At 40.6% G+C, this 24,331-nt stretch overlaps 1 protein-coding gene across 2 annotated transcripts in view; it reads right to left on the reverse strand.

Annotated features, from left to right (window-relative positions):
• ELK1 (ETS transcription factor ELK1) overlaps window positions 1-24,331 on the reverse strand; it is a 35,480-nt gene that overhangs the window by 7,634 nt on the left and 3,515 nt on the right. For both annotated transcript variants that reach the window (XM_032210290.1, XM_032210291.1), the window contains exons 2-5: window positions 21,270-21,478; window positions 19,179-19,607; window positions 4,225-4,638; window positions 1,197-1,298 (exon numbers count right to left, since the gene is read on the reverse strand). In XM_032210290.1, coding sequence (XP_032066181.1) covers window positions 1,197-1,298; window positions 4,225-4,638; window positions 19,179-19,607; window positions 21,270-21,478 — 1,154 coding nt within the window. The remainder of the gene's footprint in view (window positions 1-1,196; window positions 1,299-4,224; window positions 4,639-19,178; window positions 19,608-21,269; window positions 21,479-24,331) is intronic.

Raw genomic sequence — 24,331 nt, forward strand, 5'->3', positions numbered from 1 at the left:
TTTTTTATTGTATTGTAGCTGTCCAGAGCCATTTGTAATTGGGCACTGCTAAATTAAATTATTAAATTAATTCAGAACAAAGTTAGGGCAATTGGGGGATGAAACGAATGCTTTGTAATCCCACTGTTGAACAGATTGCCAAGTTTGTATTGTATATTAGGTCCACAATTGACTCAATTAAAAATAACAGACAAAGAGGTCCATCAAGTTTATTTTAGGATGTTCGTATCCTATTGGATTACATTACAATTGCATGGAAGCTGTTATCTGGACCCCGAAAAATGGATTGCCCGTGTCTTACAGAGCTTTTAAGATTCATTCAGCATTGGAAAAATAAGAGCTCCAAATACTCAATTGGTTAGCGAAACTGATATTATTAGTAACTTATGAACACATCACTTCTTGACATAGATTAGCTATGGAAGGTTATCAGGAAATACCACTTTGTTTTACTGAAGTGCTTATGTAAAATGTTTATTTATGTATAGGTATCTGGTAAAATATGCCTTATACCAAAAACATAGCCAAGTTCATTCCCAATCCAAACTAATTCTTCCGTGACCCGTCAAAACCGCGGCAGACTAAAGCGCGCCCGATTAAAGCGCATACGTGACATCAGCAGCAGCGCGACAAATACGACCGCGGAGAAAAAAGGGCGCTTTAAAAAGCGCTTTTAAAGCAAGCCGATTCACATAAAGGTAAGGGTTAGGTTTAGGGTTAGGTTAAGGGTTAGGGTTAGGGTTGGGTTAAGGGTTAGCGTTAGGTTTAGCGTTAGGTTAAGGGTTAGGTATAGGGTTAGGTTTAGGGTTAGGTTAAGGGTTAGGTTTAGGGTTAGGTTTGGGGGGGTTAGGTTTAGATTTACGCGTTAATTTTAAGTTTACCGCTCACAGCGTGCTGTTTTCGTCGCGCTGTGATGATGTCACGTACGTGCTTTCGTCGAGCGCGCTTTAGTCTACCGCGGTTTTGTGGTGGAACCAATTCTTCATTCCATACTTGCTAATGAGGCCTGCAAACATCCCACACATAGAGCCTTCATGTGTTTCTTTCATGAGCCAAACTTGATTATTTTTCCACTCTCTCAGGAAATTATGACTTCAAATCCATTCACTATTAGTGATCCCAATCTCAGGTTTTACCTTCCCCTCACAGACATCCTTTCCTCTCCCCTCACAGATGATGTAGATTTCAAACCATACCTGGAAGGAAAGCTTGGCTGGGCTGCGTGGTGCAATGGGGCTCAGGGTACTCCAGAAATGGATGGTGGGTGGCAAGGAACTTGGGGTGAGCAGTACTGGAGTCTGCAAAGAAGAGCAAAATAAAACAACAAGAAAAATTTAACATGGAAAACCAGCAACATCCCAATTCTTCAAAATAGCCACTTAGTGCATTGACCAATTTTTCCAAGTTTGGTTCTCACAAAGAAGACAAGGAAAGATTTTGAAGGAGAGAGTTGGCACTCTTCCGTTGCGAATATTCTCATTTTTCCGCAGGTATTAAAGAGACATTTTCCTTCTTTGCCTTTCCAACTGAAAGGCTGCATGAGATAAAACCAGAGAAAACTGTTCCAACATGCCTAGGGTTCACCCTGCACTGTTTCTCACGTGTAACCTGTTTCCTTGGCATTTTTTTTTTTTTTTGAGTAAGGGCCACAGTTGTTCTGCTATTCTAGAAGACCCCTAAAAATGTGTCCAAAATTCGCTTCACGCATGGTCTACACTACAGCAGTGAATTTTCCCTTGGGGAACTTGAAAAGTAACTCAAGTTACCAATCAATGCACATCTTAAGGAAAGTGATTGTAGTTTCCCCACCATCACCACCTCCCTTCAGGTACATAATGCTGGTTGCTAGAAAGGAATACAAAACCACAGAATGGATCAATTGATGCCTTGAAAGGGTCCCACGTTAAAGCTTTAAGGACAGCACCATTTACTGGCAGCAAATGCAATTTTGTCAACATGCTGGCCCAAGAGTACAGTTTTGTCAAGATAGGCTTTGTTAATTTAGGAGGAATGCACATTAAACATGAGGATTCAGGTTTTTGCTGTTGGGCAGATTCCTGATAAATATATGAATATGAGAAAGTCTAACTCAAATTTATTAATTGAGAAAAAAAATGTAAGATAAACAAGTGCCAAGTATGGAATGTTTTCCAAGAATGTGGAGTTGAAGGAAGGCTGCTGAATGCAACAGGTGTGGCATACAAGTGAAATATATTACATGATTCCTGAATCATTCCAACAGCAAGAACAGAGCAAGAGAATATCTGATGTTGTACCTTGAGACAGTGGCGATGTGGCGGGAAGGAAAGTGGGTCAGAAATGCAATAAGTTAATAAATAAGGAATGGTTGTGGTGATATTATAGATGTGCTAGTCAGAGAAATGAATATGCATGTCCTTTTGTATGCAGATAATTCCATTTACTGGCCTGAGACTATTTGCAATTATGCTACATGGTATGTGACCATATGCAACTCATACATACATAAAGGGCAAAAAGAGCAACTAAATAAATGCATACATTTAGTGAGTGTTTACCAATATGTGGAAATGGATGGAATTTCTGGAAAAGTAATGGGAAATATATGGTCAGCTGCAAGAAACGAATGTTTATCAAAAGAAGTGAAATGGTTATGTACAAAAACATGATTCTGCACACTCCATTATATGAGTGTTGGAAATGTCAGAAGAAATATAATAGTATTTTGAGTGCAGTGGAAAATAAGATACATAAGAGGTGTGCAAGTATACAAAAAGAGGTACGGCTGGGAATGAACAAGTGATGAAAGGACGTATGAGGAATGTAAAAATTAAGTGCCCATGTTAAAGAAGTACAATGAAGTGGTTTGGTCACATAGAGAGCATGAATCAGCTATATTAATGTGCTTTCCTACCATTCCTGAATTGGAAGCATGTTGACATGTTTCCTTCAAAGCCTACCTGCAGTTTAATGTGACGTTGTTTTAGGGCAATGATTGGTGGGTTCCCTGCTACCCTTCTCCACCCACTGAGTATTGTCTATCAATGGTAAAACCAACCATCAATCACTTTTCTCAACATGCAGCAGAGTAAGGTACGACAAGGTACTCATTTGTGTTATTTCTGTATGATCACTGAGTGCTTACCATGGCAAGCTGAATCACCCGGTAAGTGGGCTTTTTCCTTTTCTTATGGGGGATGGAATTCATGTAATGCTTTTAAAAAAAGTTTTTGCCATAGGAATAGCGCTCTCTTAATTTCTGAGAAGAGACCGATATTCTCATTGAAATTTCAATAGAAACACACTTCTTCCCCAGTTTGGCATGCCTCTCTAAGCAGTCAGGTAATTTAAATAACTAAACCAAATTATATGCCAAGACAAGCCATGAAGTGGATAGTAGACAGACGGCTATATGTATGGTGGCGATGATAGAAGAAACTGTAGAACTATATAGAGAATATTACAAGAGGGGGAGGGGGGAAGTTTTGATAGGCAGGTGGGATTAAGAGAGATGTGCCCAAGAAGAGTGACTGGATCAAGTGGAAAGGGAAATATGAGATTCAGGGTAAGACGGAATTGATGAGGTTCTCAAAAAGAGAGAGATGAGAAGTTTTAAGAACAAAAGACAATGTACGAATCAGGGCATGGATGTGGTGAAAGCAAGGATAGACTGTAAGGAAAGAACAGTAATAAGAGGTGTAGTGAACGGATGGAGCAGTTTGGCACAGTAGTTATTGAGGTAGAAAACAAGAGACTGTGAGTTCTAATCCTGCCTTAGACAAAAAAGCCAGTTGGATGACCTTGGGCTACTCTCAACTTTAGGAGGGAAGCAAACCCACTTCTGAAATCTTGCCAAGAATACTGCAGGATATGTTCAGCAGTCGCCAGGAGTCAACACTAACTCGAAGGCACACCCCTCACCCCAAAAGTGAACAGTAAATTAGAATTAGTTATATGTTCTTTTCTTCTCTATTATCTTATGCCTTTAATTCATTACTTCGCATTTATTTTCTGTGTCTTAAATACTACAGCTAATCTCTGCCCAAACCCAAAGAAACAGTGTGATACCTCTGTCCATTTTTCTGCCTGGCACTCCAAGGAAACAGTAAACATCCCATTCAAATTAGATGCATCCACAATGAAAACCAGATCCCTTTAACTTTGGAAAGGAATCCCCAGTTGCATCCTTAAGTTTGTGGGAACGGATCAAAATCCAGTAAGACCTGCTAAAAAATATGGTCTCACCAGTGCATGGGAGGAAATAACCGTGGTTGGTGTCAAGGTGCTTCCCGTCCCGCCCGGCGCCAGGAGGCTGTTAACAGCTGCATTCACTTTCTCTTGAGTTGGCAATGAAGGAAGCTCCAAGACTTTAGGCTTCTTGCCCTTCTGTGGCTGTCCCTCAAGAGAAACAGACACCAGGCTGGGAGATAACTGGGCTTCCTTCTTCAGTAGCCTCTCTCCGTCTTGTTGCAGATCGGCCTCCACAGATTCCTTCTCCGGAGAAGACTTCTCAGGAGGAGCTGTCTCTTCCTTCACTCCGCCATCCATTAAAACCATCAGAGCAGCTGCCTCTTCGTCAAGGTCCAGGTTCTCCTCCACTTTCACTAGCACCTTCTCATCAAGGACAGGAGTCTCCAGAGGAATGGGCTCCACTATGACCTGGATGGGGACAGAAAACAGAGATAATAAAAGTGATGCTACCAGGAGAAGATTTGGGAGATCAAAGAGTCTCTCCTAAACAAAGCAGAACCAGTTTACTTGGTTTGGAAGTTAATTATTATTTTACAGGGAAAGTCCCAAAAATAAACCTCAGAGCCTAACTTTGCTCAAACGATTCATTTGGTACTGTAGACTAGTTTCAGGCACAGTTCAGTTTTCTTCCCAAGTTCTCTGCTAATAACCAGTCCTTTTGTTAAAAAAAAAAAAAATCAGAACTCACTCTTGATCTACTGATCTGGGACTAATTTGTTTGCTCTATTTTCCTTAAAACTGAGGTTTCATAAAATGTATCTTGCAGGTTGGTCATACATCCTCTTTCTTTCAAAACACTGTCAGATTATTTCAAGATGGTCATGAAACTGCTCTCTGACTGTCATGGCCATGAAACATCCTCTCCCGAGGCATTTGGAAATATTTTGTCTCTACAAAACCATTTCCCCCCAATCTGGCGTCCTTCATATGTGCCAGAAATAAAGTTCCTAAAATGCCAAGCCAGGATAGTCACCGTCTGTACAGGCTGGGGATTCTGAAAATTGCAGTTTCAATATACATCTGGAGGGCAACGGGTTCAGGAAAGGCTTCTGCTAAAGAAAACTGGATCCCAGCAAAAAGCTATTAGCAGGCTGGTTGCAATTTTATTTAGAAGCTCTTTTGCTATGTCCAACAATACCTAGGTTACCACATCAACCTAAAATACAATGTTTTACCTTAGCATGTTATATGAACCAATCGATTTTAAAATCATGATTTACTTTTTTTTTTTGTTCAAAGGTTTTATTTCTTTTAAAACAAACATTTCATCATTCCTCAATCAGTAAGACATCGAAGTACAATTTTGTGTGTGTCAAAATAATTCTAGTTTACCACCAAATTCTTGTCTAGCCTAATGTATACCCCTCCCTCCCTCCCCCCTCCCCCCCAACCCCCCTCCTCCTCCCCCCCCCGACTTCCCAGAACCCGTACACGGTATGGATTTTTAACAAACACAGTCTAAAATCTATTGAGAAAAAAGAAATAAAGAAATTAATGACATTCTACATTGACCTTAGCTTCTTCTTGCTGAACTAACTTTAAACAATTTAAATCATTTCTGATCTTAAGCATAGGCTAACTGGAATTTCTTGGTCCCGTATTTATTTTGTATATAGTCAATCCATTTTTTCCAGTCTCGTTTATCTCTCTCATTTGAGTGATCTTTAAGATATGCCGATATTTTAGCCATCTTGGCTAAGTTTGTAACTTTCAATGTCCATTCTTGAGTTGTAGGCAAGTCTTCCTTCTTCCAGTATTGCGCCACCAACAGTCTTGCAGCAAGACTGAAATCATGATTTACATTGCAGCATAATCTATGATGTTGCCACAGAAATGTGCTTAGTCAACACACTATTTCTAAGCACACAATTTAGGACAATGTGAGACTGTAGTCATTGGTTATATTCTAAATACATAGTTATTTTTTATTGTCTTGCTCCTCTCTCTCTCTTCTCAGGCTTCTTCTAAATATGTTCTCCAGATTAAATCCACTTCCTAAGCTTTTTCTGGCTATGTCTTATCCCAGCCATTATTCTAACAATTGCCATTTCTATATTGGCCAACCTCTTTCTCATAATTTTAGTTAACATGTTCCTTACGGTGCAAACAAACAGAAAAAGAAATAAAACGAGAGCCCCACTTTCTGATCCTTAGTTGTTTATAAAGTTCTTTGAGTCATTTTTCATTCTGTATATGTGATATACAATTTAAACATAAAGCAACTTTTAAAAAGCTCTTCTCTATTTTTGCTCTTCATTTCCTTGTGTGCCAGTTTCCATCTCCTTTCAGCAACTGCTTCTATATTTTCTTCCTTTTTATATTTAGAGTTAAACTTAGTTGCTTTCTGTACTACTTTTATATACATACACACAAACGCACATGTGAATTTTTGTAAAAATATAAATTAAAACCATATTTTAGCCCTATTCTTTCTTAGGCCTGGATTTCCTATGATGGGGCCTGTTTTCCCTACATAGTAACTTCCTTTGCTTTTTATATTATAGTTTTATACTTCTATACCCTTTGTGAATTGTACCGCTTTATTGGTATTTTCAGTGGTGGGATTCAAATAATTTAACAATCTGTTCTCTGCCCTAATGACCAGCTGGGTAGGCGTGGCTCAGTGGTCACGTGACTGGGTGGGCATGGCTACCTCAACGTCACTCACATCGATGGGCGCTTCGCTTTAGCTGTTACAATGGAATAAGGGTTAACTAGAGAGGCAGTTTCTGTAAGCAGGACAATGAAGATGAGGCTAGAAACAACACCAGAATGTTTCCTTCCTGCCTTCCCTACAGAATTAGCCCTGTAAAGTGGAAAAAAACAAAAGGAGATTTCTTCCAACAACCGGTTCTCCCAACTGCTTAGAAAGTTACCAACCGGTTCTCCCGAATAGGCACAAACTGGCTTAATCCCACCATTGGGTCTTTTGCCATAATAAGGTGGTTTTTTTTCGTATGAACTTAAGAAAAGCCCTGTGGGTCACACCAAAGGCTAGTCTAATTCAGCATTCTGCAGACTGCTCAACAACAAATGGAGAAGTTTGCAAGGAGGATATATGTCCAATAACACTGTCAACTGGTAGTTAGGACAAACAATTTTTGATTCTGTAGGTTTTTGTTTAAAGGGTATTTCCCCTCTTAAAAACATCTACATTAAAAGGTCATGACCACAGTTGGTAGCTACAAATTCCATATTTAGCTAATGAATAGTCACAAATTTAATGTCATTAAGCAGAAGAAAAACATCACATGATGCATCTAATACATTAAAACCAAGATGGAAAAATATTTTAAAATACAGAACCTAGCTGCATTTTAAAGTATTTTAATATGTGATGAAATATAAAAAGAATTTAACTGTCTATTTAAAACACGTTCAAAGTGCCTCTGTTTAAATGCCACTTATGGCTCTTAAAATCCTTGAGAAAGACTCCAGAACTTCTCTAAAATTCTGAACAAATAAGAATAGTAATAGTAGATAGATAAAAATGCCAAATCCAATCTAAATTTATGGCTGACTGTGCAATGGACCATAATAATTGAATATACGCTATATATATATATATATATATATATATATATATATATATATATATATATATATATATATATATATATATATATATATGATATAGAACAACTGAAAAAAAGTGTCATGGTTATTGCAGAGAAGATCAAAAGATATGATAATTGAATATGAATATTCCAACAAATTTTGCAGTTTAAGCAAATCGACATCAATGCTTTAAAACCTTTGAAAATGGGAAAGGACTGACAAATAATGAAAAGCCTGACAAGAAAAGATCCTAAAATTTTAGAAAGGTTTATGAGGAAAACAATGCAATAGGAATCCAACATGGATTAAGCAAGATGAAAAGACAATGAAAGTACTTATATGGAAGACATTACAATAACAGAAATTGTATGAAAGCAATCAGAGAAGATCAAAAATTCTTGGACCAGATGAGCACCATAGATTCTGGCTAAAATCACTGACAAATCTACGGTTGAGATTGGCAGACCAGATGAAGAAGGTTTTGGAAGCATCAGAAAACAAACAAAGCGAAAAGGAGAAGGGAAATAATCCTAGAAACTATAGATCCATCACCTGTTTGCCAATAACATACAAGTTACTTATGGGCATAAATGCAAATCAAATCTATAGTGATTTGAAAAGAAAAGATTTACTCCCTGTAGAAAAAAAAGGGTACTCCAAGAATTTGAGGGAACGAAGGACCAGTTATTGATTGACATTCTTTTAAAGAATTTGAAAAAAAAAGCAAATATGTTTACACTTGGATAGATTGCAAAAAGACATTCAATTCTCAATGTCTCGAAATTTTTGGAATCAGCAGAAACGTTCAGCAATTTATGAACACATCAATGAAGTTTTGGCAAATGAAGCTGATGGCTAACAGGGAAGAATTTGAAGATGTCAAAATCAAACATGAAATTTTCCAAGATGACTCATTATCACCTTTGCTTTTTGTACTATCAATGGCCCTGCTGACAACAATTTTAGACAAGGCAAACTGTAGGTATGAATTGGCCAAAAACTTTCATACTAATTCTATATAGATGACTTTAACTATTATGAAAAGCAAAGGCTAAACTTGTTTCCATATTAAAAAGCACAAAAGACCTCAGTAAAGATATTTGAATGCAATTAAGCATCCACAAGTGTGCAACCATAGCCATAAAGGTAGGCAAAATTGTTGAACACAACGAATGCAGCTTAACAATGAAGATTTAATAAAGGCAGTAGCACCAGAAGGCGGCTACAAATATTTGAGAATTTTGGAAGTATCCAATTTATTACAGAGTCAAATCAAAGAAATGATCATGATGATGTTATCCATTCTACATCAAACAAGTTCAGAAACTTTTGAAATCAAAACAAAATGGTGGAAATATCATGAAAGCAGTTAAAACCTGAGCAGTTTTTCTTGTTTGCTATAAATAGTTGACTGAACTCAAATGGAACGTGATAACTTGGACTGAAAGACAAGAAAATTAATGACAAGCCGCCATACTTTGCTCCCAAAAAGTGATATTGATCGACTATATTTTCAAAGAGTTGAAGGGGTAGAGAACTTCTATACTTGAAACAAACTAACAAAAGCATGGGCTAAATGATTAAATTAAGAAAAGCGAAGAAACTACCAGTAGTTGAAGGGAATCATTCAAGGAAAGCTTTTGAAAACAAGAAAAGTGAAGGCTCAACATGGAAAAAAATATAAAATTGAACAATTTGTTAATTGGAAGAACAAGTCAATACATGGTTAATGCTTAAAGGAAATAGAAGGAAAAGCTGATAAAAAAACTCACATATGCTGTAGTTGGACAAGATCAGGGGTATTAAAGAAAGAAACTGAAGGCTTTATTTTAGTGGTTGAGGAACAAGTTTTGACTGTTAACTGCAGGAAGGTAAAAATTCAACATGTAACAAACACCAGCAAATGTATATTTCTGGTTAAAAAAAAGATGAAACAATTGACCATTTGATCAATGATTTCAAGAAAATTTCACAAAGTAATTATAACTCATGACCAAGTTGCTAGAATTATTGATTAGAATCTTTGCCAAATCCAAAATCTTTGGATTTTGAATGGAGTAAAAATTATCAGGGCCATGAAGTTGAGAAGGTTTTGGAAAATGAGAGGGTTAAGATGTTACAGGACTTTAAAATCCAAATAGACAGTCATCCTGTTCATAACATGCTTGATATAACAATTATTGAAGAAACAAAAGTATGATTCACTGATGTTGCTATTCTGGATGATGCCAGGATTAAGGAAAAACAATTAGAAAAAAAATATGAAATCCTGCAACTTACAATTTGACGCTGAACACTTATGGAAAAGGAAATCTATTGTTATACCAATCACGATTGGAATACTTGGAGTGATACCTAAAAGACTTCCTTGATATCTGGAAATATTTAATTTATCAGCCCTGAACCACCTTCTGCAACTGTCTATATTGTTAAATGCTATCTTAATCATTCTTAAGTCCATGATTAACACTTGAATTATTAAGTTTCTACTAGTCTTACTGAGACTGTGAATCTAACTGCAGATTACTCATACATCACAATTAATAATTGCATGTTGCCAAATCTTTCCAGACTCATGCAGCTAATAGCAAAATACCAAAACCCAATAAACATACATAATAAAGTAGCAAAATTAATCCATAGGCGCAAATAGTATCATAATAAGAGCACAATAAACCTCCCTCCCTTCCCACCCCCTGCAGCCAGGGACTCTGGGAGCTGTAGTCCACAAGCTACTGGGAAAATATTATTCTGCTATATTTTATTAAATATATTAGTACAAAAAAAAGAGCACAATAAAAACAATTGTAGCGTAAATAAAATTCAGCTATAGATATCAAGCAATTATTCCCCAAAGTCACCTTGAAAAAAAGGTTGGTCTTTATTTCTGAAACACTATTATCAAGGGGGGGCAGCCTAGTTTCGGGGGGGAGGCAAAGCATTAGTGCCGTGATTGAGAAACAGCATTTTCTGGCATCAACTCCGAGGGTGGGATTCTACCAGTTCGGGCAAACCTGTAGCTCTGAAGGAGCGAACCAGTTCGCTTCCACAAAAAGCCGTCAAAACCTGGCTTTGCCGGCAGGCCTGGGAGTGATGAGTTCCCTCCCCTCTCGACATGTATGGTTGTGCAATTGTTGTCGACTTTTATTATTTGTATTTTGTCTTTTATGTTCCCCCTTTTTTTCCCCTTTGAATTGTTCACCGCCCTGAGTCCTCCCGGAGAAGGGTGGCATACAAATAATAAAATACAAATACAAATACAAATACACAAGCAAGTGGGTCCGCCCAACCGCCCAGCGCTTTACCTACCTATCTTCTCAGCTGAGTTATGGGGCAGAGTGGATTGCTGCGCCTCAGCTGTTTTCCTTCCCAAGCAGCAATCCAGAAGGTAAGTATATTCTCGCAGCGAGCCAGTGGTTAAACCAGTAGGATCCCATAACACTCCTGATCAACTCACTACATTGGGGTTCCACACTAGGGTGGGTTCCTGTACTGACTGGTACCGGTTCGCTTCACTCGCTCGAGCGCCCACCACCTCGTATTCCTCTCGGAGCAGTGGATTTGTGACCTTGGTCTGAGGGGTAACGACATCATACCCCTGTCGTGGTCAGACCACTGCCTACTGAGGCTCGACTTCCGGAGACCAAACCCCCACTGTAGGGAGGAGGAACCGACCAGGTGGTTCCGCCCCAGGCGACTTATGGAACCGCTAAGGTTCCAGACGGAGCTTGGGGTCATTCCTGATACTTTCGCCCACAGTCCGGTAGAGACTCTGGTTGCTGCTTGGCATTCGGCAGCATCAGAGGCCCTCGACCGGATTGCGCCACTACGGCCCCTCCGAGGCGGCGGATCCCGGAGACCTCCTTGGTTCACCGAGGAACTCCGGGAGATGAAGCGCCGGAGGAGATGCCTAGAGCACCGATGGAGGTCCGATAAGTCCGAATCGAACCGAGCAATGGTAACCACCTGCACCAAGGAATACACCAGGGCACTTAGGGCAGCGAAAAGATCTCACATAGCCACCTTGGTTGCGTCCGCTGAGTCCCGCCCAGCCGCCCTGTTTAAGATAACCCGCTCCCTATTAAATAAAAGGGAAGCGGGGGAACCCTTGCAGGGCAGAGCTGAGGACTATGCCCAATTCTTAGCGGACAAAATTGCTCGGTTTCGGTCGGACTTGGACTCCATCCCCGCAGTTCCAGCCGAGGCACAGGAGGATCAGGTGGAACATCTCTGGGTTGAGTTTCAGGATGTTACCCCCGGGGATGTGGACAAGGCCATGAGGGCTGTAAGTGCCTCCACCTGCGTTCTGGACCCGTGTCCCTCATGGCTAGTTACTAACAGCAGTGAGGTGACACGAGGCTGGATCCAGGCGGTTGTGACCGCCTCTCTTCGGGAGGGGAACTTCCCCGCCGCACTGAAAGCGGCGGTGGTGAGACCCCTCCTAAAGAAGCCATCTTTGGATCCAGCTGTTCTTAATAACTATCGCCCAGTCTCCAACCTTCCCTTCCTTGGGAAGGTTGTTGAGAAGGTGGTGGCCTTTCAGCTCCAACGGTCCTTGGAGGAAGCAAACTATCTCGACCCCTTCCAGTCAGGCTTCAGACCCGGTTACAGCACAGAAACCGCTTTGGTCGCATTGACCGATGATCTCTGGAGAGCCAGAGATGGAGGACATTCCTCCATCCTGGTCCTCCTTGACCTCTCAGCGGCTTTCGATACCATCGACCATGGTATCCTTCTGCGACGACTGCGGGAGGTGGGAGTGGGAAGCACCGTGTTGCGGTGGTTCTCTTCCTACCTCTCGGACAGGTCGCAGTCGGTGTTAGTGGGGGGGCAGAGATCGTCCCCTAGGCCCCTAACATATGGGGTGCCTCAGGGCTCGGTCTTATCCCCCCTACTATTCAACATCTACATGAAACCGCTGGGAGAGATCATCCGCAGGCACGGGATCAGATACCATCAATATGCGGACGATACCCAGTTGTATCTGTCCGCCCCGTGCCAACTCAATGAAGCGGCAGACGTGATGAACCGAGGCCTTGAGGCCGTTAGGGACTGGATGAGGGTTAACAAGCTTGTGCTCAACCCAGAAAAGACCGAGTGGCTGTTGTGTTTCCCTCCCAAAGATTCGACCAATATTCCATCACTCAGGCTGGGGGGTCAAATTTTATACCCCTCAGAGAGGGTTCGCAACTTGGGAGTCCTCCTAGATCCACAGCTATCGTTTGACCACCACCTGACGGCTGTGACTAGGGGGGCATTCGCCCAGGTTCGCCTGGTGCGCCAGTTGCGACCCTACCTGAATCGGGAGGCACTCACAACAGTCACTCGGGCCCTTGTGACCTCTAGGCTGGAATACTGCAATGTGCTCTACATGGGGCTGCCCTTGAAGAGCATCCGGCGACTTCAGTTGGTACAGAACGCGGCCGCGCGAGTGATTGTGGGTGCACCGCGGTTCACCCACATAACACCTATCCTCCGCGAGCTGCGCTGGCTACCTGTCGATCTCCGGATGCGCTTCAAGGTGCTATTAATCACTCATAAAGCCCTGCATGGTAGTGGATCTGGATACTTGAGAGACCGCCTCCTGCCAATCACCTCCCTGCGACCAATTAGATCACACAGATTGGGCCTCCTCCGTATTCCATCAGCCAGCCAGTGCCGGCTGGCAACTACAAGGAGGAGGGCCTTCTCAGTAGTTGCCCCGACCCTTTGGAACGAACTCCCCGTGGAGATTCGTACCCTCACCACCGTCCAGTCCTTCCGCACAGCCCTCAAGAACTGGCTAGCCCGTCAGGCCTGGGGACAAGGATAGTTGCCCCTCCCAAATGATGAATGTATGTTGTTTATTACTTTTATTATATGTGTCTATATTACTGTTTGTACTTCCCCTCCCTGATTTTATGTGAGCCGCCCTGAGTCCCCTCAGGGAAAAGGGCGGCCTACAAATGTTAATAAAATCAAATCAAATCAAATCAAATCACCACGCACAGGTGACTATAAATTGTTCTGCACATGCACAGAAACATGCCGGCAATGGCAGAAGAGAACAAGGAACCATTTCGGGGGGGTGGCCAGCCTGGGTCACTGCCGGTTCTGTGACCTAGGGCAAATCACCACTACTGGTTCGGGAGCAACCCACTTCTGGTTCCACATTTGGTTGGAATAGGTGGCCCTGGAGATGTATTTTATAAGTATAAGTAGATGTATTTTGAATGGCACTAAGAAATCTACTAGTAACTAACTCACAACATGCCAGATAGATGTAATCATAGCAATTACTGTATGCCAGTCAGCAAAATGCTACTGCATTGTGAACTATCTGTATTTTCTCAGTGATTTTCAAAGGCAGCTCCATGTAAAACACATTGCAGAAGTTTATAACCTTGTGGTGAAAAGGGAATCACTGTGGTAGCTCTTCCCACTTCAGAAGGGCCATAATTGGCTCCCCAATCGCCCTCCTGGCCACAACAGTCAACAATCTATCCCATTATAGCTGTGAGTTCTGGAGATTGACAGAGGAGAATATACAACTAAGTCTTGCTAAGTAACTTAACCTGATTGTTAAGGATCAATTTCCACCTGTTTCATTCCATCAAGATAACCAAACATCTTCAAACAGTGGAAGAAATTGTATTCAAAATCTCCAATGAGGCCCGGATACTATAAAGCTGAGTATCACCAGTCTATCATGGAAGGACCTCTCCCAGCAGTTTCACACATATTAAATAGCAAGAGGGGTAGACTGACTCCTCCAGCATCTCACAAGGAAGTGATCACCAGGCAGATACCTTCTTCCCCACCACTGATTGGAACTGCCCACTGAGCTAGCAGTAGAACCACTGCAAAACAATGTCCTTAGTCCCCCTACCTCCACAGGCAGTCTAGGAAGATTCCACATGCCCAGTAATATCATATAGAACATGGAGCTCTTTGCTTCACTATAACTCCCTGTCAGAAATGGGGACAATGGTAAATATTTGATTCTCTGGCTACTCTTTACAGGATAAACACTTTATCCCAGTTTTTTCCAGTTTTTTTTCTACAGGTTTACTTTGAAAAAAAATTCAATGTTCCAAAACTACCCTTATCATCCAGCCTTCACAGAAATAAAATCCCCATTCCAGTAGTGGGTTTCAAAATTTTTTGGAAACTACTCTGTGGGTGTGGCCTCCTTTGTGGGAATGGCTTGCCGGCCATGTGACCTGGTGGGAGTGGCTTGCCAGCCATGTGTTCTCCCTCTCCCTCTCTCTCTCTCTCTTTCCTTCCTTTTGTCTCTCTGTCCCTTTTTTCTTTTTTTCATCTCTCTCTCATTCTTTTTCTTTCTTTTTTCTTTTTTTCTTTATTTATTTCTTCCTTTCTTTCTCTCTCTCTCTCTCTCTCTCTGTGTCAGTCTGTGTGTGTGTGTGTGTGTGTGTAGCAGTGGTGGGTTTCAAAAAATTTTGGAACCTACTCTGTGGGTGTGGCATCCTTTGTGGGAATGGCTTGCCGGCCATGTGACCTGGTGGGAGTGGCTTGCCAGCCATGTGTTCTCTCTCTCTCTCTCTCTCTCTCTCTCTCTCTCTCCTTCCTTTTGTCTCTCTGTCCCTTTTTTCTTTTTTTTTCATCTCTCTCTCATTCTTTTTCTTTCTTTTTTCTTTATTTATTTCTTCCTTTCTTTCTCTCTCTCTCTCTGTCAGTCTGTGTGTGTGTGTGTGTGTGTGTGTGTGTGTGTGTGTGTGTGTGTGTGTGTGTAGCAGTGGTGGGTTTCAAAAATTTTTGGAACCTCTTCTGTAGGTGTGGCCTGCTTTCCGGGTCCACTGGTGGAACCTCTTCTAACCGGTTCGGTAGATTTGACGAACCGGTTCTACCGAATAGGTGCGAACTGGTAGGAACCCATCTCTGCCCCATTCCCATGGGAGTACCCATGTCTCTGTCTCAAGCAGGACCTCCCTGAGGAGAGAGGTTTTTAGCACGTCACAAAAGAAGCCATTCCCAGAACCACTCCCTCTCCAAGTGGAACAACTTTTATTCTTCTGAAAATGACACAAAGTTCTGTGAGAGAATGAAAAACAAGCTCAGTACAGAGCCTTCCTGAACTTCTGAAAGAAAGATTATAATCTACATGAAGCTGGGAAAAGGCCCAAAGCCAGAATGGGACTCTGGCTTCAGTCATTAGACTGTCATAGGAAATTTATGGTAGGCAAGTTGAGCTAGAAATACTGCATGGCAATTACTTCTATTTTGAATCTCTGCTTTTTTAGTGTAATTTATTACTTTTGATATATATTGTCTAATGCAGTGTTTCTCAACCTTAGCAACTTGAAGATGTCCGGACTTCAACTCCCAGAATTCAATTCTGGGAGTTGAAGTCCGGACATCTTCAAGTTGCCAAGGTTGAGAAACACTGGTCTAATGCAAACTCAGTGTCTTTGTCTTCTGACAGACTGGGACTCCTTTACAATAGAATTAGTTCTAAATAGGAGCAGGCCAGCATTATCTCTACTTAGCCAAACCTTTATATTTTCTTATGGGACATCCTTTTAAAATGCAACAACTGGGTTTTGGTTTAAGAATTTGCTTTGCATTTGAATATTTTGCTTCTGACCATTTAAAGCCAAAAATAATTTTTACATTCTCCCTTTTTGTTTTTAAAATAAGGTTTTATTTTATTTGCCTCTTGTGAGATTGATCTAGCTCCTGAAAAGGGGAGAGGAAAGAATGGGCTATTTTCCATAATCAAGCAAACCTCAATACTACATGGACAGTAGATGATGCGATAGAATTTTATTTATCTATCTCTCTGTTTTCTTCCTTTTAAATTACCAGAAAGTGACAGAAGGTGTGAAAAGCTTATCCTGCTTGTATGTCAGGATTAGTGGAGAAGATGCTAGGGAAAGCATTCCCAGCAAGAATGACCAAACTGCATACCAAAGCAGGAGCTGGAGGTAGGGTGTGTAGACCCAGAAGGGGAGAAGAGCTGAGACTGCCAACCTTTCATCTTGCAAGCTTAGTCCTGCTGTCACAAACATGTAATAATTAAAGGCCCAAAGATAAAACCAGAAACAAAACGGCAACCCCAACAGGGTACAGCTAGTCTTTGGCTTATAACCACAATTGAGTCTAAAATTCATGTTGCTAACTGAGAAATTTGTTAAGTGCATTTAACCATTTTGCAACTTTTCTTGGCACATTTGTTCACTGAATGGTTCCACCACAAAACCGCGGAGGACAAAATCGCGCTCGACGAAAGCGTGCATTTGACGTCATCACAGCGCGACGAAAACATCGCGCTGTGATCGAAAAATGTAAAAAAAAAGTGAAAACCTTACCCTAACCCCCCCAAACCTAACCCTAAACCTAACCCTAAACCTAACCCTTAACCTAACCCTAAATCTAACCCTAAACATAACCGTTAACGTAACGCTAAACCTAACGCTAACCCTTAACCTAACACTAAATGTAACCCTAACGCTCTAAACCTAACCCTAACCCTTAACCTAACCCTAACCCTAACCCTAACCCTTACCTTTATGTGAATCGGCTTGCTTTAATTTTAATTTTATTTCAATTTTTAATTTTTTTTCGTCGCGCTGTGATGATGTCACATGCGCGCTTTCGTCGAGCGCGATTTTGTCCTCCGCGGTTTTGACGGGTCACGCACTGAATCACTGCAGTTGTTAAAGGAATCTGGTTTCCCCAATTGACTGCGCTTGTCAGAAGGCTGCAAAGGGTGATCCCGTGGCCCTGCGACACTGCAACCATCGTAAATGCTAATTCGGTTGTCCAGCATTCGAATGTAAATCACATGACGATGCAGATGCTGCAATGGCCATTAAGTGTGAAAAATGGTTGCAAGTCACTTTTTTTCAGTGCTGCTGTAACTTGGGGCAGTCGCTAAATGAACTGTTGTAAGTCGAGGACTACCTGTACACACCAGGATTCCATGACTGCCAAATGTGGGCATTATATAGTTCAGTCAGCACTGCTGGCCCTACTAAAATCCTCTTTCCTGCTGGAGATGGCTATCCTATTCCTTCTCCTGCTGTTCTTTGCTAGCCTTATTCATTTTTCGGCCCTGCCTAAAATATCAGTATTTTTCTTCAAAGGGGTGAAGGGGGAAAAAGCAGGAGCTTTGAATTGATTTGCTATTTCCTTGCGTGTTTTAATCCAATACAATGTAGACTTACAACAGTTTGTTCAGTGACCGTTTAAAGTTACAACGGCACTGAAAAACATGACATGACTGTTTTCCACACTTACAACCAGTGCAGCATCCTGTGGTCATATGACCAAAATTCAGATGCTTGGCAACTGACTCATATTTATGACGACTGCAGTGTTCCAGGGTCATGTGATCACCTTTGGCGACTTCCTGACAAGCGAAGACAACAGGGGAGTCAGATTCACTTCATGACTGTGTGTGTTACTAAGTTGGAGTGATTCACTTAATAACTGTGGCAAGGAAGGTTGTAAAATGGGGCAAAGCTCACTTCACACATGTCTCACTTAGCAACAGAAATTTTGAGCACTTTGATTAAGGTCATAAATTGAGGACGATTCTCAGTAAGGGTGTGGCTAGCTGATGAGAGCTAAATAGTTTGAAATAGATCTATACTAGTCTCCCTTTATTTATTTATCAGCACAAATATAACAAATGTAACAAAAAGGCAACAGTAAAAATATTGGTTTTCTGTCTGGATGGTCTCTTGTGACGAGCTGAATGACAGAGAATGGAAGTAGTGAACTTCCTCCCATATTTGGGCATACCAGGGGTTGTGACTTTAAATATATATCTTTCACCCTGGCCTCGCTGATAAGGAGTCGAGCTCTGTAGCTCAGTGGTTAATACATCTGCCTAAGAGGCAATACAGCACAGGCTCGATTCTCAGTAAGGGTATGGCTAGCTGATGAGAGCTAAACAGCTTGAAATAGATCTATACTAGTCTCCCTTTATTTATTTATCAGCACAAATATAACAAATGTAACAAAAAGGCAACAGTAAAAATATTGGTTTTCTGTCTGGATGGTCTCTTGTGACGAGCCGAATGACAGAGAATGGAAGTAGTGAACTTCCTCCCATATTTGGCATACCAGGGGTTGTGACTTTAAATATATATATATATATATATATATATATATATATATATATATAGATAGATAGATAGATAGATAGATAGATAGAGAGAGAGAGAGAGAGAGAGAGAGAGAGAGAGAGAGAGAGAGAGAGAAAGAAAGAAAGAAAGAAAGAAAGAAAGACAGAAAGAAAGAAAGAAAGAAAGAAAGAAAGAAAGAAAGAAAGAAACCCATCCAGGGAGTGATCTGCTGTGATCTTATCCAAAGACCCCTTAAAATCTGAAACTAGCTCTAGTCTTCCCCTTCCAGCAAGTTAGAAATCTCTTTTCATGACTCACCTGCAGGGACTCTTGGGATTCCTCTGGTTCTTCAATGCTTATATGTAGTTGTGGGAGGTCCTCCTCTGGGGCCATGGAAAAGGGGGCCATTGGCTCAGGAGCAGCAGCAAGAGGAGGCACCACAGGCAAGAGCTCTATTTCCTGGCGTGAGGGCCGTCCAACGGGTGAAGGGTTCTGTAGTGACTGAATGGTGAAAGTGGAGTACAGTCCGGAACGCATGTATTCATTTCGACTGCTACGTGGGGCACCTCCGCCTCCTCGGGGAGCTTTGGAAGTACCAAATGCTCCTTCACCCCCTTTGGCCTCACCTGGGACCTGCTCAGGTTTTTTGGTACCTGCCTCATCCTTCATGCCTTCCATACTCGAAAGTTCCGGGTAAGAGACAAACTTGTAGACAAATTTCTGACCACTGACTTTACGGATGATATTCTGGAAGGGACAGAAAGGATGGCTGAATTAGAGCAGCAGAGACAAAGTAATCCAGCTACATTTTTCATGAGACAACATCCTATTCAATGGTGGGTTTTTACTTGTTGAGTCAAACCCATAGTGGTTTGGAGGCCTGGATCGCTGGAACTGGCAGGGACCCAGGTCTGCCACGACCCCAAACTGGTTCCCCTGGCAGCGCCATAGGGGGCGTCATAGGGGGTGCCATCTTGTTTTTTGGTTCTGCACATGCGCAGAGCAATTTTAATTATACTGTGCATGCATGCACGCACATCACAAGTGAACTGGCAGTAGTGCCTGCCGGAACCCACCCTTGGTTCTATTGATAATGTTTTTCTGGAAAGATATTTGAATTTAAAAACCCAGTGTCTTCTGAAATGAGCTAGACTGCAGTTGATACTTTCTGACTTGAAAAAATATAATACCTATTTGCTGTGTTTTATTCGGCTTTTGGGACAATACGTATGTGCACATGTGTGTATCTGTTAAAGGAGAGTAGCTTTGAAACCTTAACACAATAATAATGTGTAGGTGAATTTCTAGCATTTGATTATGACTGCCAATATCAATTGGAGCTACTGGTAGATTAGCAAAAACTGAGGGTCGGCAGATGTTGATGGTGTTTGATTCCCTTTATATATTCCATAGATTCATAAAGTTGGAAGGAGCTGTGGAGGATTTGCTCCTGTTTGATGCAGGAATCCTAATTTAGCACCCCAAGCTAAAGCCTAGCATCCGTTGGAACAAATACAAGAAAACACCACCCTTCTGTGTTAGTATAATTCCACCGTCAAGCTGCTCTTGCTATTCAGAAGCATTACCTAACCTTCAGTTGAATTCTGACTTCTATTGTATTTTATTTCCTGCATTCAGAATGAGAGAACGTGTTTTGGCTATATATATATATAAACTTCAATGAGCTTTCTTCCAGGGGGAGAAAAATCAGGTCACTCTTTTCTGGAAAGTAGGGTGCATATAACAAAACATCAGTTGCTAGATGTTTCTAAATCTACTATATATATATATATATATATATATATATATATATATATATATATATATATATATATATATATATATATATATATATATATATATATATATATAACTTTAAATATAAATATAAAAACTTTAAATATAAATATAAAAACTTTAAATATAAATATAAAAACTTTATATATATGTATATATGTATGTATGTATGTATGTATATAATCAGGTCACTCTGTTCTGGAAAGTGGGGTGCATATAACAAAACATCAGTTGCTAGATGTTTCTAAATTTACTTTGTTTTCCTACAAATAATTACTCTTTTCTTATTGAGATACAAACAATTTTCAGAGATTTCATATAAATTCAAGCTTATCTTTGCAGGCATAAGAACTGCAATGGAGCGGGGGGAGAGAAAAAGGAAACTTGGGAGTCTCAGAAGACAAACATAGACATTTAGCATTTAATTCTTGCAGAGAGTCTCAAAACAAAGCTCCATCATTTACTCCTTCCCTATTGATCTTTAAGAAAAGTTCATCTACCCAAATATTCTTTTAGGTTTCCACTGTGCTCTCCTTAATTAAGCCTGGGCTGAAATGGAAAGCAAAGCAGGAACTGGCAGATTCATCTTGAATTTACAAAGTGGTCTCTCACTTTGTCATAGTAGTAACGCAGGGCCCGGCTCAGCTTGTCATAATTCATGTTGGTCTTGTTCTTCCGCAGGCCCCAGAGTCGTGCAACCTCTTCTGCATCCACCAGCTTGAACTCCCCATCATTGGATGTCCATGCAATCAGATGCCCATTGCTCTGCTGTTCCAGCAATTGCAGAAGAAACTGCCACAGAGTGACTGAAGGATCCATGACTAAAGCGGGGGAAAGGAAGAGCAAAAGGACAGCCAATTCAGGGATATGGATCGTTGAAGGGCACAATCCTTGATAGGTAACATTTGCAAATTAGAAGAATCCAGTAATAAGTGCTATGGTTGAGGTGGACTAGAAAGTGTGGGTTTCTTTCATTCAGAGAGAGAAAAAATAGTATCGAGGAAAAGATTGGGCTGAATCATTCTTTGGCATACTTGCTTTCTACATGCAAGGAAATGGGGATGAGGATGGGGTTCGTTGCAAAGCAACCAGTTATTCTAATCTCCCCAATCAATCAAACAGGTACGCTCACACAGCCATGCTGAAGAGATAAAATTAAAGCTATTGCAGTGTTTCTCAACCTTGGCAACTTGAAGATGTCTGGACTTCAACTCCCAGAATTCCCCAGCCAGCAAATGCTGGCTGGGGAATTCTGGGAGTTGAAGTCAGGACATCTTCAAGTTGTCAAGGTTGAGAAACACTGAGCTATTGCTTCATGGCTTTCCTCAAAGACATTTGATTTTTATAGAGGAAACGCTGAAGATAACATTAATCTTTTGTCCAGGATCCACAGGCTTAAAAGAACTGCAGTCCTCAGCCTTCCTGGAGGGTGTTTCATCATTTTCAAACAACAGAATGGATTCTTTCTTTGGTCTATATGGCCTACATTGGACTTCTGAAGTGCTGGGTGAGAAATGTACTCCAAGTAGTGAGCATGGGCCAAATTAAAGAAGTAGAACCACGGCCAAAAAGATATTCCTTTTCGTATAATTAAAATGTAAATGCATGGAATTTACCCAGTAACTCCCTATGCTTTTATTAATTTCCTTTTATGTCGCCTCAAACCTACAGTTCAGCAGCAGTTTTTGAATGAGTTTTTGGGATAACATGTAACTCCGGGAGCACTGATTGGAGATTATTGATATAATAGCACACACAGTACTCAAATAACCAGAAATGAGACCAAAGAACACTGGCTAGGGCTATGAAGTCACTCCCTTGCAGGCTTTAAATATAACTTCTATAGCTGTAAATGATTATTTGTGTGATGCTGTTCCTTTATCACTGGAAATTATACAAGCATCTCATGCAAAACCTTGATTTTTATTTTGCCAGATATAATGGGGGGGGGGAGGGCTGAATCATCAATTATGCATGCAGTATCATTTCATCAGTTTACTTCATCGAGGACAACAAAGATAATCCTTGATTATCCCAATCTTTAAAAATAATGCTAGAACTTATGCTGGGACATAACTATTAAAATAGAACAATGAATAACAACAGAGTAGATACCATTCCACCCCTCAAAAGAGCTATTATAATAGATATTGCAGTACTACCCATGCACATATGTAAACAACTGAGAATGGGTTAAAAACACAGTTTCACCTCACAAAATGTCTGGAACCTGAGTAATACTCAAACAAACCAGGCTCCCTCCCAAAATTAGCCATGGGAATTGTTCCAAATGCTCTGAAGCAAAATTAATTCATGGAGAGCCAGCAGTCCTATTCAACACCGCAAAGACACAATCATCCTTTACTTTAGATCCAGGTCATTCCTGAAGAGCATTTGGCATTTTTCTTCCTTTGGAAAGGCTTAAAATATCATCATGTCACCTGAACAAGACCTCATCCATCCAAGGAGAAAAAGAATGTGATAACAAGGTCCACCAACTTTTATAGTGGAGTTGTTGAGGCCCATATCGAACCTCTGAGAAGCATGTCAGGGGCCTAGGTGAGAACACATGAAAATGGGTGTAAACAAGGACAGGGGTTTTTTTTGCATTTTATATAAACGCAAACCAAATTAAAATATATTTAATTAAGGAAAATTCACTTCCCTGTAGTAAAATTTCCCCTTTCTCTCGCATTAATTATTCTAATGTAACAGCAAGTTTTGGAAAGGTCCTTGGGATATCCAAGACTATTAAGGACTTAAACAACCTGTGGGCTGCTGGTTATATATTCTTGCTTTAGAATGCAACATTTTTTTTGTTAAAAAGAGTTAATTCTAAATTTTCAAAAACAAGGGAGAAAAGAGGTAAGGATTCATGCTTAAAGATCACTAAGTTAGATGACTTAGTGCCAATTTATGCAATGAGGGCTAAAGTCAAAGCTTTACAGAAAGAGTTAAGTTTCAAGGAATTTGAAGGAAGTGATGATACTCCATATAGATGCCTAGAAGGAATAACCAATCAAGGAAAAAGCAGTTGTCTAATTCCTGTAGTCTTTAGTTCTGTGATCACTTTTATTCTGTCAGTTATTTATTCTGATATTTAAAAAAATTAAATGCTAATAACTATCCATTTCAGGCATCAGGTACAATGAAGAATGAGTTGATCATACAGTACATCCGAATGCTTGTGTCCTACACTGTGTCTCATTCACACATAACCAAGGGAAATGTGCTGTAAAACAAGACAGTGTGAAAGAAAACAGAAGACTGTATTCAGGGAATATATACAAAGGACATACCCACAGGTACATTGTAAGAAACAGATGCTTAACAGAAACATGTAAGTGGCTGTTTAATTGTATTTGCATATATATCAGCTAGATTTTAAATCATTGTAATTCATGCTACCATACCTCAACGCCTCAAGCAGCAATCCTTAATTTCTAAAATGGAATCACAGAGGTCAACATTGCAACTGAAGACATTCTTCAGCCCAAATGTACACTAAAGAGTTGGAGGTATTCAGGGGAAACAAAATGCATACTACATATGCTTCAAGAGGTTTCCGGGAGGTTGAATCTACCTGGGTGCTTCCCAAATCCCAAATCCTGAACCACAACAGAGATAAACACCATTCCATTCTGAGCTACTGTAGTCTACTTCTTCTGTCATAT

This window comes from Thamnophis elegans, chromosome 2 (genome assembly GCF_009769535.1).
Source record: "Thamnophis elegans isolate rThaEle1 chromosome 2, rThaEle1.pri, whole genome shotgun sequence".
Taxonomy (NCBI): Eukaryota; Metazoa; Chordata; class Lepidosauria; order Squamata; family Colubridae; genus Thamnophis; species Thamnophis elegans.